This window comes from Penicillium expansum (genome assembly GCF_000769745.1).
Source record: "Penicillium expansum strain MD-8 chromosome Unknown contig261, whole genome shotgun sequence".
In the NCBI taxonomy this organism is placed as follows: Eukaryota; Fungi; Ascomycota; class Eurotiomycetes; order Eurotiales; family Aspergillaceae; genus Penicillium; species Penicillium expansum.
In genome coordinates this window covers 507-16,223 of record NW_015971315.1, presented here as the reverse complement: position 1 = coordinate 16,223, position 15,717 = coordinate 507, and the positions used below count along the sequence as shown (strand labels likewise).

The following is a 15,717-nucleotide window of genomic DNA, read 5'->3' as shown; positions in this document are numbered from 1 at the left end:
GTGATTCGTGTATGAATCTAGTGCTATCTCCGGGCAGCTCTAAGCAAAGTTCCCAAAGTTATAGAAAGGGATCCACGTAGGGGGGGGGGCTCGAAGATTTTCCCTTTGTATCATTATTAGGGTCTAATATTCAACTTCAACTGTTAAGTAAACCGTTTCTTCGTAGTTTGGTTGAATATTTACTCTCATAGCCATCGAATAAATATATGCTTATATCTTTAAGCCTATGCCGAAGAATAGCCAGAGCCAATCGCGACCCCGGTTTGCGCCGCGGGGGCCATTGGCAACTATCGTGCATGATGACGCCTTTCTAGTGCATTACCGCCTAACACACAGTACGTATAACGCTCCAGTGAGTGATTAGGCGTGATAAGTCGTGCTCAGCCTTACTCGTTGAGCACTAAACGGCAAAGGAAAGCTGATCTAGTTAGTAATATGTATGTGTATGCTAGCTTGAGATAGTAGTGTGAAAGTTAGTTACCTGCTATCAGTAAAATCTGATGTACGTGTTGGTCGCCAAAGTGGGTGAAAGGCCTTGGATTTCCTGTCGCAGTACTGGCATTCATAAGGTCATAAAGTCATGTGGGTATATAATATAGCAAACTTGAAAAAAATCATGAAACATCACGTAATAGCGGCGTATTCCCATCAATATCAATCCCAAATCTAGTCCGCCTATCATCAACCCGCGTGTTATCATTACCTCTCTCCACGGCCGAACCACGCCCTTCATGTTGGCCTTCATCCCCAACACTAGACACACTCGAACCACTCGAAGTTGAAAAATCAGACTGACTCATCTTTCTTTCAACTTCCCACCATCCCATTGAGAAAACCCCCTCAAACAACCCCCTTTTCCTCAACTCCGCATCGGAATATTCCGTGCCCCTCAGGAGTTCCAAAAACCTTGACTCAGCAACGAGACTCGCAACTGAAGCAATACTACACGGACTCTTAGGCAGCACTTCCTTGGTCCGCATCACACAAAGCACAGCAAGTGCACAAATCACCATCGTGCCCAATACACCATCCAGGATACGCGTGGAAATTTCACTCTGCACGAGATACTTTCGGCCATCATGAAAGACGCCTTCGTAAATAGGCGCGTGGCTGGTAGCAGGCTCAACAAACCAAGTAGTGTTCAGCGGGTCATCGAAAGATTCCCGCCCATTAGAATTGAATAATTGCGCCATGATGATGCCCCAAACTGTATTGAGACGCGCTGCTAGGATAGGCGGGTCGAGGAGTTCTTTGGCAGGGACGCCATGAATGCCGTCGGTCAGAGCGCTTAGGAGGATGTTGCTGACGTTGGGGTTTGTTTTGAAGAGGTAATTATCGATCGTGCTCAGCGAAGGAAAGGAGTTGATGGTCGTGTTGAAGACCTTTCTCGTTGTGTTTGGGACGATCCGGGGGTGGATGTCGGCATCAATGGAGAAGGAGGGGAGTTGGAGCCTTGTATCGACGTCTACCTCCTCTATTGTCGCATTGCAGTTGAGCAAATAATTTTCAGGTGACGCAACTTTGTACCCATAGTCTCCGTATAGTATGTTGTCAGTAGAGCAGTTCGAGGTTGCATTTTTGGCCGGTAAGAGGTAAGTGCCTTGAATGAAGTATGTCGTGTCTTCCACCGGGTTGCTTCCCATCCCATACTCATAGCAGGGGTCGTCGGATTTGCAGAAGTATCCAGTGGCTCCGGCCGAACAGTTGATTGGCGCATGTTTACAAGCGAGCTGACTGCGGAGGGCGGGGATGCGGACGTCGATGTAGCCTGCGCCTGGTGGGATGACGGTGTTGAGAAGGGCGAACTGCGGGAAGGCAAGGTTGTTGTATGTCCATTGTGGATCGGTCATGTTGAGATGGATAATAAGGCCCGCCATTTTGTCTGTATTGAAGTCGACAACTTTACTATACTTCAACTTGTCGCTCCGAGTGGGGTCCCCTAGATTCCAGCGGGTAGTTTGCGTGATGTTCATAGGAGATGTCGGCCACGAGGCTTTGGCAGTATAAAGACCGGATACCACAATTGGGTTTATTGCAGCAAGAAGTAGGGACGTTGTGGCTGCGGCGAGAGTCCATTGCTTCTGTCGGAGGTTATCAAATACCCCGTAGAGGGCGATTTTGCGAAGCTGGTTCTCGAAGATGGTTGTTTGTGGTGGAGCAGAGCCCTCGCGGAGGCGAGCATAAGGTTGGACAATCCGTGCGCCGAACTCGACGGATGCGAACACGACGCGGATGATAAACATGACCAATGCCGGGATATAGGTCCAGATGTAGTGGATATAAGGTGACTTTCCGTCGACTAGAGTGATACCATGCGTACTGGCGGAAATGTGGTAAACAACCTCAAGGCTGATGATCACGGCGACTGGAAGAATAACCACGGCAACTCTAATAAACCATGTACTCGAAAATGGATACCACCAAGTTGTCGAAGAGTTGTCACGTTCACTAGATTTGATACCTTCAGATGCCGATGTATCCGCTGGTTCAATCTGTGGGAGTAGCCTGAACGTTCCCTCCATATGACTTGATGTATACAGTGTCTGACCCAGCTTAGTATCTGCCATCTGTGACTCTGTCTTGAGCTGTGATTCTTTAAATGAGGCCATGAACTCCGGGCTCTGGGCAAATACAGCCGTCATTCCCCCAATGGACCCCGTATCTCGCGGACACACAGCAACCGGGACAAAGAAGAAAAGAAGGATGATAGCAATAGTAATCAAAAAACCCAGTAGAGCTGCCATCAGCCAGAACGACAACGGACGCACAAAGAGACGCTCCTCAATAAACTGCTCCGTTCCCTCAACATTGTGCGGGTTAGGATAGAGCAGCTCATTCTGCACGACTTGCCGCATAAGACATGAGAATTCACTTCGCATGGCATCTGTAAACGCCGCCATATCGTTCCAATATACCTCTTGTGAAGTGCCCTCGTGTCCAGTGAAGTGAAAGTCCTCGTCCGAAACAACAGGGCCCCCATTACCCTCGCTCAGACTTAAGGACCGGAAGCTACTATGGAGAATATTTGCCGCTGAGACATTCGCGATTCCCTCTGTGACCTTCAAGCTCTGCGATTGAATATACGCTGATATGGCACTCTGTCCAGGTTCACGCCATATTTTCACTGGGCCCCGATACGCATTATACCTAGGCTTGCAGACAACCAGGTGAATGGGAGGGGTATTGCTTGGCGATCGCAGTACTTCATTTCCTGCGAGCTTAGCGCTCGCCGGATTGATGACAGCTGCCCAAAGTCGCCAATCAACGGTCCAGTCAACAAGCAAATTTTTGCCGACAGCGTAGGCGTTGGCACTTTCGCCTCCACATGCGGTTAAATGCATCTCAATGCTAACACTTTTCTTGTTCAACATCTCTTCGAGGGTACTGGGGTAGATCTTATAATCACATCCCCCCTCGGCTGACCACATTGTGGTGTTTCTTTCCACGTCTGGTTGGTCGCCGGTACCATTCCAGTTCGGTGATGGTATGCGACCGGTCGTCCAAGTCACGGTCCCGTTCTGGCAATCGAGGAAAGGCTCAATGACTTCTATCTCTGCCTGATATTTTGGGCCTATTGGGATAGTATTGTTCCCCGTCGCCTTTGAGCTGGCTGGCTGGAAAGGGGTATAGATGTAAGGTTCGTGGAGGCCGAAAGGACGGGTTAAATTGTGGGCAGCAAACGCAGAACAGGCGGCGTATGACCGGGAGTCATAGACAGTTGGCCGATAATTGCCCTCGCTAAACGCTTTGGGGACGGTCAGGCTCGAGGGGCGAGTAATAGGCACTGAATCGAGTTCAAAGAGACCGGTTGAAAACACCGTCACACCGTTAAGAAGCAGCGAACCTGCCACACATAGAGATACCAGAAAGTGCTTTTGCTTGAGGGATTGATATAGCGATACAACGTTCCATTTTGACATGTAGTCCAGGAAGATACTCTGCGAAGCTGGCGTTGGGCCCTGGTGCATCAAAATCCACGGCATGAGCTGTGCGGCGCGGTATTCTGCCTGCATCCAGCCGGCTGTGAGGATCGTGAATACTAAACCACTATGAGATCAATTGCTCTGGAATTAAGTCATAGGGCTGCATACCTGCTGTCAGCCCATACGTCCATAGATAATAGTATCGATCACCATCAGTCTTGATTCCCAAACTGCGACCCTGCCGTTGGGTGTACACATAAAGCGCGATGAGTGTGCCGAAGAGTGACAGGAAACTGAACAAGAATACGACCATGATTGGACGACGTAGAAAAAAGGGCGCCCACAGTTTTCGATGGCTACCCTGCCCATTTTCCTCTTTTGCAACAGAGGCATAGTTGCCTAGCCGTTCATCGCCAGAGGGCTCTTGCGCTAGCATATTGAAGTTGGAGGCTCAGATTCCATCCGAATAAATGCAAGACAAGAAGGTCTATGGCCCGGAAGGTTCTGGGTAGGTGGTTAGTAATTGAAAGAAAACTGAGATGGTAATCTGCATATACCGAATTTCAGAATCTGGAGACCTATGGATTTCCTTTTTCTGGTTAGTTTTGTCTTTAAGGGTTTGGCATCCCGTCCCGTATCCGTCCAACCTTGGAAGGTTCCAAGGTTACCCAGCCCCACTCCTCGCCCTCTGTTTTCCCCTCGTCTTCAGCCTCATGCACTGCCCCTTTCATTATGCAACAAGACCGCTTGATTAGACCCTAAGGAAAATATAATTTTAGTAACCGGCAGTAGCGTCGGTGCGTCTGGAAGCAAGGCCTTTTAGGGCGGCTCAGTCCTTCCCTTCAAGGATACTTTCCAAGAAAATGACAAAGGGATAATACTACGAAGCTATCTAAACTCGCCCGGACTTCCTATCAGGCATTCTTTTCTTTCCCCTTTCTTCTATATCGGTAAACACCATTGCTGTACCTTTGTATTTGGTCCACTCTTGGCAAACGCTTAGCGCCAAGAGTGGGTAAACACTCAAACAATGCCAAGACCATTAATCATTGTCTATCTACGGAGTATGTTGTAGGTAATTATTTGATATGGGTAAGGCACTATGTAGATAAATATGCCCAGACAATGAGTCTTCATAAGTGTAATGCAAAAAAAAAAACACACAGAATTGACCTAAAAATTGAGTTCTCATATATCGTGATATGCGCTAATACCGAAAATTTGTACTCAAGGCTGACGGTAGTCAGCACTAAGGCATGAAACCATCTAGCGTATAGTGGCGGGTTCAAAATTGTAAGATCGGCAAGTCAGGCGCATTTCCAAACACACAGCATGCCCCAGAGCTTTCATCCAGAATAATTTCATCTGCTGGCTTAAGAAAGGGGGGAGCCAAGGTGAGCAGATGGTATATTATTTCTCATTAATCCGTACATCTCGGTGGTTTCCTACCGTCCCTCGGACTCCTCCCCTCTCTGGAAGTCCGAAATAATTTAAGCTTTCACGCGATATGATATCGAGCAGATCACTACGGAGTAACCACCCCACAAATGCCTCAAGCGGTGGAATGTATAAAGCATCCAGAGTCCCATATACTGTTGTAGCGTTAAATAATACTACCACCCCAAGGACACTGAATACCAGGGGCTGATAGAAATCAACATCCCGCGGCGTACCACGACAACATAGAGGCGCTGAACTGGCAGTTGAATTCCATTTCCGTTTTTATTTTGTATCCCATGGCACAATTACGCCTCACGTATCATTCTAGACGTGAACAGACACCCTACAAAAGCTCAAGCTGGGAAAAGGACACCAAATGGAAAATGTAATTTTCTATGCCTTTTTCTATAACCACAATTTGACTTGACATGACAACCGTGATCTGTTTCAATTGAATCAAAGCCAAATCGCCACAACAGCCAGCCCCGTTTCTCCTTGCAACCAGTATCTCAAGTATTAGAGGGCGCCACAGAGCGCAAGGACACTGGGATAGCGGTTGTATCGTCGGAGACATTCCATAGCAAGGAATAGATCCCATCGCCCTGCGAGCTCTCTCTGACATAGAAGCTGGACGAGATGTCGCCAGAATCCAATTCCACCATCATCCATGTTCCATAGAAGATGAAACCTGTAGTAGTCTCATTTGACCTATTCTTAGACGTGAAGCCCATTTCATCGCTCGAAGATGACGAACTAGGGATGTAAAGCATCTGATCGGACCAGCTGGCGATCGAATGGGCGGTTCCGTTCGTATTGGCGGTTCCGTTCGGGTTGGCGACCCAAGGACTATCCGAGGACTCAGATGTACGTTCAACTAGCATTTCCCACATTAATGCATACGCATGAAATTAGAGTGAAGGATTTCACTAACAGTATACACTTGAAGTAGTCGAAGCAGTTGAATTGGCTGGGTCGCCAATCAGAGCCTTGCCTATCACCTCGTCAGTATGCCTCAAGATAGTAGTGGGTGAGTATAAAAGCTTACCGTCTCCGTAGAACAGAGAGAGACCACCAAATGATTCCCCATACGCATACAGCCCAAACTTCTCACCTGCGCTGGGAGGGGTTCGCGGGACGACTGCAGAAGCGTACGCGGACGCTCCCAGGTACAGCATTGTGTAGGAGACTAAGAACTGAAACATGACAGATAGCGGATAGCAGATGATGAGAAGGATGTTCGATGTTTAGTTTTACACAAGATTTTACAGAAAAATAACTATCTTGTTGTCGTTCTCTATATACATAGTCCTCTCACACGTTGCGGCCTCGGGGGCAGAGCTCCGCTTAGTCAAAAGTTTAATGTGGGCATACAGTATCCAATCGGTGTTTAGAGACCTTTACGGTTCATCGCAAAATATAGATCTCTAGAGAGTTGTCGAAATTGGGTGTGCAGACGAGTCCGGGCCGCGCGTTAGCTGACGTCGGTGTCGCGGCGGCCTGCGTGGTTCCTGGTTCCTGCAGAGGATGTTGAAAGAACATGCGGGGAATTTGTCTAGCACTACCTGGTAGTCTATCAATTTCTTGTTAAATAAGAGGGGGTAGGCTACAATAACATTCCTTAGTCGAGTTGTTACCTAGGACTCTAAAAGTATAGCCACAGCCTACAGGTTAGGTTTAATGAACATCTCTTTCAATTGAAACACTCTGATAGTTCTTTTGGAGATAATCCTTTATCTCTCCTCTGTCTTATATTGTCTATGCCACGCAATTCATGACGGTGCCTGCATTAGGGCCTAATCCATAGTTGTGCAGGCCTGCTTCTAAATCGATAACTCATACCGAGGTACAATCTATGAGAGCCCTCGTGGGGTGCCAAGTGTCTTAAAGATAGTCTCGCAGATAGAAAAACTATGGATAGTCACGGATCGGCACGGATCGGCCAATCTAGCTCTGAAGTTACGCACCCTTATAGTACGTTGAGCGAAGTCAAGTCCAATCAGATGTCGTGAATTTGACTAGGTTGTCGATCCTTTTGATACTCGAGACGAGTTCCAACTTTTCCTTGCGAGGCATCAGACTGGTAGAGCATCGGGGGGTCGTATGTGTTGATAAAAGGTGGTCCATAGCTACATCTTTTTCTACAAATCATCTAACATTCGTTCCCAACAACATCACGTTCGTTGTTATTCTCTCTTTTGTCTTCTGATTTCCTTTCTTTTCTACATTTGCTCTGTGTTTTATTTGATACATTTTCAATTGCTAGCTTGACTGTCCTCGACTAATCATGAAGATTTGGACCGCTCTTTTGGCCCTCGCCGGAGTAGCCTCGGCAACCTCGATCCACCACAACGGATATACCAGGCACAAACGTGATGTTTGCTCTGGAAATACTGCCAGTGATAGACAGAGCTGGTGCAAGTACAATGTTAGCACCAACTACTACGATGTTGTCCCCACCACGGGGGTGACCAAAGAGTACTACCTCAACATCGAAGATGTCACAGTTGCCCCCGATGGCTACTCTCGTGCAGCAATGGCAATCAACGGGTCAATTCCAGGCCCTACCATCGAGGCCAACTGGGGCGATAATGTTATCGTTCATGTCACCAACAGTCTGACCTCAAATAATGGGTCTAGCATCCATTTCCACGGTATCCGCCAGAACTATACCAACCCAAACGACGGCGTTGTATCAATCACCCAATGTCCTACTGCTCCAGGACAGACAACGACTTACAAGTGGAGAGCCACACAATATGGCACATCGTGGTACCATTCCCACATTGGGTTGCAAGCCTATGAAGGTGTCTTTGGCGGAATCGTGATCAACGGACCTGCCACTGAGAACTACGATGTGGATAAAGGAGTTTTGTTCCTCAATGATTGGAGTCACCAGACCGTTGATGAGCTCTACGCCTCTGCCCAGGCCAGTGGCCCGCCTACATTGGACAATGGTCTCATCAACGGCACCAATGTGTATGGAGATGACGATTCAACGAGCCAGACAGGCTATCGTTTCAACACATCATTCACTGAAGGCACTTCCTATCGCCTGCGTCTTATCAATGCTGCAGTTGACACCCACTTCAAGTTCTCAATTGACAATCATACTCTAACGGTGATGGCTATGGACTTGGTACCGATCGAGCCATTCAATACAACGGTCTTGAGCATTGGCATGGGTAAGAGACCTTTTATCTACTAACTACGTATCACCTTACTAACACTTATTCCCATTCAGGTCAACGGTACGATATCGTGGTCAACGCAGATCAATCCACCGGAAACGACAGTTTCTGGATGCGCGCAATCCCCCAATCCGCCTGTTCCGACAACGACAGCACAGACAACATCAAAGGAATCGTCTATTACGGCAGCACAGCATCCACGCCCACCACGACTGCATACACGTACACCGATAGTTGTGAGGACATGGACGTCTCCGATCTCGTCCCGTACCTGGCCCAGAGTGCATCGCAACCATACTACAACTCCAGCGAGCCAGTCACACTAGGCACGAATTCCGAGAATCTCTTCCGCTGGAAGATGAATGGGACATCAATGCAAGTTTACTGGGATAACCCGACACTACTGCAAATCTGGAATAACGACACAACATTCACCGATGAAAGCGGCGTAGTCGTGCTTCCGCTCGCCGACCAGTGGTCCTACGTCGTCATCGAAACCACCATGACTGTCCCGCATCCTATCCACTTACACGGCCACGACTTCTTCATTCTCGCGCAGGGAACGGGAACATACAGCTCCTCCGATATCACGAGCTTGACGAACCCGCCCCGACGGGATGTGGCCATGCTCCCCGGCTCTGGGTATCTTGTTGTTGCGTTCAAGACGGATAATCCCGGGGCTTGGCTGATGCATTGCCATATTGGATGGCATACTGAGGAGGGATTTGCTATTCAGTTCTTGGAGAGGTACTCGGAGGCGTGGAAGTTGATTGATTATGATACATTGAATTCTACTTGTGAGGCGTGGGATGCATATGTCACCGAGGAGGAAGTTGAGCAGGAGGATGATGGTATATAGATATGATGGTATATATAGATGTTCAGACAGTGGAGAGAGAGAGAGATTGATAAGATGAGAGCTCGCTCTACCGTTAGTGAATTCGATTAATATAGAAATGAGCTTCACTTGTCCATTCTTTACCTTCGTCTTCAGTTGTCCCCTATATCTTTAAATACCGACAACCGATGCCTTCGGTGGATATGACCAGGGTTCGATCTTTACTTATCCTATGCGATCCAAAACTCTGTTTGAATCCTCAAGAAATGAAAACATCCAGCAAGTCTTCGAAGGTCCGGAGCAGAGTCACCACGGCATTGCCTCTTATACTCATCCAGAAGCCTAACAATAGCTGTATTCAACCTTGCCGGCGCATGAAAGATGGCAAATTCAACTTTTTCAAGTCGAAATCAGCCGCAATTCGCCCTGTAGAAAGCAAACCCTCAACCACCTCGATGTTCCCTTTATGAGCAGCGATCATAAGGGGTGTATTCCCCTGTTTGTTCTTCACATCCGGATCTACCCCCCTAGCAAGAAGCAAGTGCATGATATGATTCCGTTCTTGATGCACAGCTCTCAAAAGCGCCGTATCTCCATATTCATTCGCCAGATTTGGATCGACCACCTCGTTAGCAAGCAGCAAATTAACAACATCTACGTGTCCCCCAGTAACAGCGGCTATAAGAGCCGAGTCTCCAGTCCCAGCGTCTTGTTGGTTTAGGTCCACATTAGGTATAGCAAGAAGCAGTTTCACAATCTCCGCGTACCCATTCCCCGCAGCGGCTAAGAGAGCACTGTGTCCGCGGTGGGATCTAGCATCAGCTTCCACACCTTCAATGCCAAGAAGACGCTTAAAGATCCCTAGATGCCCATTCCTAGCCGCTGCTATCAGCGGCACTTGCCCGAATCGATCCCTCGAGCTCGGATCTACCTTTCTCGTGTGCAGTAACTCCTCTACTATACTTTCTGCCCCCTCGCTGGCCGCGACTGCCAGAGGTGTTTCCCCGCGAAGGTTCCGCTGATCAGGCTGGATATCTTTTATAGACAGCAGCAACTTCACGACGAGAAGGTAATCTGCCGTCGCGGATTCCCTAGCATATGAGGGCTTAGGAGGACCCCAAGGGATACGGGAGGAAGAACGCAGGCTATTTCCGGCTGCCCAGCAGAGCGGGGTTTGGAAATACGCGTCGGGCGTATTAGCGTCCGTCTCTGCCGTGGACAGGAGAATTGAAACAACATCCGCGTGTCCGTTCCCAGCTGCCCATGACAGGGGAGTTCTTTTGTGTTGATCTTTTATGTTAGGGTTGGCGCCCTCGCTCAAGAGGCGACTGCAGGGGGCTGGCTTGCCGCGTTCGGCAGCCCATAGTAAGGCCGAGCTTTTTTGATTGGAGATCTGGTCTTTGTAGAGAATGGGGTTGGTTATTCGGTATAGGAGGTGAGATGTTTGAGCTAGGGAATTCAGGTCTTGTGGAGCTGAGAGGAGGTGGTTGGCGATGGATATGAGTAATTCAGTTGGGAGGGTTGATAGATGCATGTTTTTAATTTGCGTACAGCATATGAACAGAAGAATGGGAAGCAAACGGAGTTTGATGAGGGGAACTTCGTGGGCTGTGGGGAACTTAGTGCTAAAGAATACCTGAACGTCAAAACCACCTTATGCACCTTGGATGTGACATTTTCTATGATTTCGTCACTTCGTTATATTTCTTTGTCTAATACTTCGACCAGTCCAACTAAACTTAGAAACTACTTGCAGCTATTGAAATGAAAATTACGAAAGGTGTATCCATCCATCTAGTCTACCCCCTCTGCGTAATGGCAACTCCCACCCGGAAATGCTTCAAAAAGCGCCCCCAAACAACCTTTCCCTCAACCTCCCCAACAGCAATAGGCCACAAGACCCTCCCCGTACCATCTTCAAATCCAATCGGACACCCTTCCACAGTCCGGCACTCCGGTGCAGCACTCATATACCCCGGATCAACAGAATTCATAGCAACACGCCGGCCCTTCCATGCAGCGTGTGCTTCTGTCTCTGTTATCATGTGGATCGCGGCTTTGGACATATTCGTGTGTACGTGGTGTCCGGCTTTGCTGCTTGATTGGGGTGTATCTTCTAGTATTCCTTCGCGGGATGAGACATTTATTATGTACCCTGCGGGTGTGGATGGAGAGGGAGAGGATGAGGAAGGTGGGGTCCCCATTACTGGGAGGAGCTCGCGGCAGAGAATTAGAGGCACGAAGGCGTTGACGGAGTGGGCGCTTATTAGATCTGAGTAGGGGATTTCGTGGAGGGATTGAACCCAGGATGATTTTGAGAGCTCTTCATCTTCATTTTCGGTTGTTCGGAGGCCTTTTGTGGCTATTTGGTTTGTAGATTGGTCATTGCTTGCGTCTTCAATTTGAGCCTGAGTTCTGTTGTTCGTAATGCGTGGGATCCAAGTTGCTTGCTGTCCTCCTCTTACGCGGGGTGTGTATCTTTCGTTCTCGGATTCTGCGAGTAGAGCGATGGCCTTTGGATGATTTTTCAGATGGTCTTCTCTGGAGATAGCTCGCACTTCTCCTTTGACGGGATCGGTGAGGGTTTGTGCCGCGTTGTTGATAAGTATATCCAGGGATTGTGGTGTATCAGATGGAGTCTCACCGTCCCAAGCACAGAGTAATCGTTTGACAATTTGTACTAGCCGAAAAGCATCATTTGCTGTTCTGAAGTCTGCGCCGACTAGTTTCAATCTTTTCTTCCATTGACTGAAGTCTGGCTCTGTGGAATACCGAAATGCAGCATCGGCTGGATACCGAGACGATACGATGACTTTGGCTCCACAACGGAGGAGTCTTAACGTAGTGAAGTAACCTAGGTTTATTCTCCCGCCAGTAACAAGCGCAATTTTACCACTGAGGTCCAATTTTTCTGGTAGGGAGAGATTCGAGCAGCCGATGTTAAACATGCCGCATTGGCGACATAGTGCCGGGTAAAGTTCGTGGGAATCAGTCGGCGAGAAACGGTACCGACAGATGTAACATCTCTTCTTCACATCTGAGGTTCTTGGTGCAACGTTTCTCTGGAATCGTTCATGCTGTGTGTATCGAGTATTATCGTTCAAGGATAATTGTTCTCGTACGGCTAGAAGAACCTCAGACAGAGGCTTTGTTGGAGCAACCACTCTGTGCTTTTGAAGATAGTCCAGCACTTTGAGTGTTGTCTCCAACTCGTCTGATGTTGGGACGTGCATACTATCCATAGATGTATGTTCATCGGATTTGGTCATCACTTCCAATTGGCCTAGGTAGGCCTTGATGCCTTTGATAATGCTGTTGCATCTAGTCGACCGCAATGCTTTCGAAACTTCGCTGTGCGGAGTTAGGTGCCACGCTATTTCGTCAAACACAGCATCTGTAACTGAAGATAGCTGGATTGCTATATTACTAGGCACTTTTCTCTCCCTGCAGGCTTTTTGGTCTTGTCGCAAGCGGTTTGCGATTGTCTCTGCGTCTGGCAGGTGCAATCCCTGCAGTTCTTCTTTCATCTTGTTATTCGAAAATAAAAAAATTGAGGACAAAATACCGAACAGGATCGAAGGTCATAGATAATAAATAGAAGCTTAGGATGACTCAACGGAAATGACTCAGGCTGTGTTTGGCCCCCTGTGGGCTACGTAGCCTCGTCGTATGAGGCTCCACAAAATCCCCTTATGGTATTTGACAATTTTCTCATCGTCTTTCATTTTAACACATCCTTCAAAGACAATAGACGTGACAAAATGGGCTATCAAAAAGGACCAACCAGTTCCATAGTCTGCAACATAGCGGCTATGCCGACCGAGCTCGCTCATCAAATCATCGATGACCTGCGAGTATGGGATGTCCTCAAGCTACTATGCTACGATAATGATCAAGTGGACGCCTGCATCATGTCCCATCCGGTCTGCCGCAACATGTTCGGTGCCGACCTGGAAACTCTCGCCAAGTCGAAATTCGCTGCCCACCTCTACCGAGATATATTTATGGCAGTGGGAAAGTCATTTGTACAAGAACCCTGGCGTGGAACAAACTATCTTGGCACAAATATACACTGTCTTGTGCCTGAGAAGCATGGAGAGATCTTGAATTATATGAACGAACGCATTCATGATGAGCTCAATATTCATTGGTGTAAATTGGACCTGACTCGGTTCGGTGCTCCTGCTTACTCCAACGAATTTGGAGATATACATCCCAAGAACTCCTATTCTTTCGAAGAGCACAAGAAATGGTGGCATGAGATACAAAAAGCAAAGGCCACTTTATTCCACTTGAGGGCTTCAGAGCTTCGCTGGACCGCTGATATGTTGGAAGCAAATTCGGATATCCTAAAACGCACACTAGACCCGGCACAGGAAATCCGACCAAATACCGTACACATCGTGTCGAGATTGCGGTATGGTGCTGATGCAATCATGCGCTCTCCAAATGAGAAGTTCGTCTTGTCCGAACATTTCATTTATGACTTCTTGGGAATCATTCCGTTCGACTCGGCATTGGACCGACTGTTGTATATGATGCAAAAGCATGGTCTTACAGAAGGTGATCGGGTTGTGGTGAGCAATACAATCATTTTACCTGGTGGCACATCGCACCCATCTTCTATCGTCAAATCAGTTCAAGTTATTGTCGATGGGATGCCGAAGTTCTATATCTCACCCCCCGAGACGCCAGAGCAACGAGCCAATATCACCTGGAGGAATGCAGCCAACGAAGATGGTGATCTTCTTCGCACGGCAAATACTCCGTGGTCCGAACCGTTTGGTGCAAATGAACGGGTTTCCTTAAAGGGGCCGTTTTTCACAGCATTCAAATATGGTGATAGCAAAGGTTACTTGCGGCCAAAACCCCTTTATTGGGATCCTCACAACCAGATGGAGAAAGAATGGTTAGGCAGTTTTGTCGAGGTTTACCGGTACTTGAAGAACTTGGATGTATAGGCGTTTTTCTTGATCAGAACCGTTTCGATGCCTGTAAGCCTTTGACTGGGATCAGCAGGGCAAATAATGACACAAATTTTTGCTCACAAAAGAATAGCGTCACCGGCTGTTTGATGTCGCGTCAGACATGGCTATTGAGTTAGTGTAGTCTTGCGTTGAGCAAAAGGTTCTGAAGACGAAGGATATATATCAGGACCAAGATCCCAGGGGTCGGAGGGGATATGATACACTGGTCTTGTAGCGTCTACCGGAGGGTATTTTCTTTCTTCTGATAGAGACACAAGCCCAAATATAGCATACAGCAGATTTTGAGGGACAGATTTGCCATGTCATGCGAATCTCTACATTGATGATATTCCCAGCCTTTATTTGAGGAGATAACGTTCAAGAGGGCTAGAAGAACGACTGGATTGATACCTCTATGCAGATGATTGTGGCCCTCGGGCAAATTTTCCCAGAAACAATTCCCAGAGAAATTCACACGGTGGCTTGGTCCTGTCGGATTTTCCGCCACTCCTCCTTGAGAATTCCCAAATGCACTTCATCCCACCATTGATCATCTTTGAACAAGCATTCCCTTCTCCGTCCCTCCTCCCGGAAGCCAAGTCTCTGATAGATCTTGTGTGCGCGAGTGTTCCAACCAAAGACATTGCACTCCACTCGGTGCAGACCAGCATTCTTGAACGCCCAGTCAAGCATCCAGTCGATTGCCTCGCCGCCGTATCCCCGGGTTTGATATTCTTTCTTGATATCAATGCCAAATTCTGAGCAACGGTGATGGGCCATATCTGGACTTGGAGACTTCAAGAAAAGTGTGCCGATGCGTTCAGATGGTATCCGGCTGCCTGAATCGTCGGTGGTTCTACAGATGACCACAAACAACAGCGAGTTCTCAATGAGGTGCTTTTTGATGTTCTCGGTAAATTGGCGGTCCATGGGTCGTATGAGTGATGCACAGGAGTTTGTGAAGGCAACCGGATCACTCTGGACGGAATGGAAGAAGTCGTCATCCTCAGGAGAGTTGAAACTATGGTATTCCAGACGATCGGAGCGGAATAAATCCATGAGGCTGGATGGGGATGATGGAATGTCAAGATATTGCCGTTGCTCAGCAGAGGAAAGAGGGATGTGTGAGAGAGAAAAATATAAGAGAAAGATCCACGGGCTGCAAATATAAATATGTGAGGGGTTCCTTGTGTGATCAGGTGACAGGAACAGGGGCATAGCAAAGGGTCGCATTATAATTTCTCACCATGATTTGTATTAACTAGAGTGGTTTTGCATAATCATCCATCTGTGGAGTCCAAGGAGTCTCGCATAAGCATCGCACTTCAGAAAGATCGAGGTATGATATGTCATAATTGCCG

At 47.9% G+C, this 15,717-nt stretch overlaps 7 protein-coding genes across 7 annotated transcripts; 2 read left to right on the top strand and 5 right to left on the bottom strand.

Moving 5' to 3' along the window:
* Positions 1-614: 614 nt before the first annotated feature.
* Positions 615-4,359, bottom strand: PEX2_075710 (DUF3433 domain-containing protein; the record flags this gene model as incomplete). Its single annotated transcript, XM_016744841.1, has 2 exons — positions 615-4,039; positions 4,092-4,359. 2 exons carry the CDS (start codon positions 4,357-4,359, stop codon positions 615-617), a joined length of 3,693 nt encoding a protein of 1,230 aa, XP_016598324.1.
* A 1,513-nt stretch (positions 4,360-5,872) lies between these two features.
* PEX2_075700 (uncharacterized protein) lies at positions 5,873-6,538 on the bottom strand (the record flags this gene model as incomplete). Its single annotated transcript, XM_016744840.1, has 3 exons — positions 5,873-6,237; positions 6,295-6,354; positions 6,409-6,538. 3 exons carry the CDS (start codon positions 6,536-6,538, stop codon positions 5,873-5,875), a joined length of 555 nt encoding a protein of 184 aa, XP_016598323.1.
* Positions 6,539-7,647: 1,109 nt separating this feature from the next.
* PEX2_075690 (Multicopper oxidase, type 3) lies at positions 7,648-9,410 on the top strand (the record flags this gene model as incomplete). The annotated part of the gene is made up of 2 exons (XM_016744839.1): positions 7,648-8,545; positions 8,605-9,410. The coding sequence occupies 2 exons, from the start codon at positions 7,648-7,650 to the stop codon at positions 9,408-9,410; spliced, it is 1,704 nt and encodes a 567-aa protein (XP_016598322.1).
* Positions 9,411-9,747: 337 nt separating this feature from the next.
* Positions 9,748-10,923, bottom strand: PEX2_075680 (uncharacterized protein; the record flags this gene model as incomplete). The annotated part of the gene is made up of 1 exon (XM_016744838.1): positions 9,748-10,923. The coding sequence occupies one exon, from the start codon at positions 10,921-10,923 to the stop codon at positions 9,748-9,750; it is 1,176 nt and encodes a 391-aa protein (XP_016598321.1).
* A 265-nt stretch (positions 10,924-11,188) lies between these two features.
* On the bottom strand, positions 11,189-12,916 carry PEX2_075670 (uncharacterized protein; the record flags this gene model as incomplete). The annotated part of the gene is made up of 1 exon (XM_016744837.1): positions 11,189-12,916. The coding sequence occupies one exon, from the start codon at positions 12,914-12,916 to the stop codon at positions 11,189-11,191; it is 1,728 nt and encodes a 575-aa protein (XP_016598320.1).
* A 285-nt stretch (positions 12,917-13,201) lies between these two features.
* Positions 13,202-14,350, top strand: PEX2_075660 (uncharacterized protein; the record flags this gene model as incomplete). Its single annotated transcript, XM_016744836.1, has 1 exon — positions 13,202-14,350. One exon carries the CDS (start codon positions 13,202-13,204, stop codon positions 14,348-14,350), a length of 1,149 nt encoding a protein of 382 aa, XP_016598319.1.
* A 477-nt stretch (positions 14,351-14,827) lies between these two features.
* Positions 14,828-15,415, bottom strand: PEX2_075650 (GNAT family N-acetyltransferase; the record flags this gene model as incomplete). The annotated part of the gene is made up of 1 exon (XM_016744835.1): positions 14,828-15,415. The coding sequence occupies one exon, from the start codon at positions 15,413-15,415 to the stop codon at positions 14,828-14,830; it is 588 nt and encodes a 195-aa protein (XP_016598318.1).
* Positions 15,416-15,717: the final 302 nt, after the last annotated feature.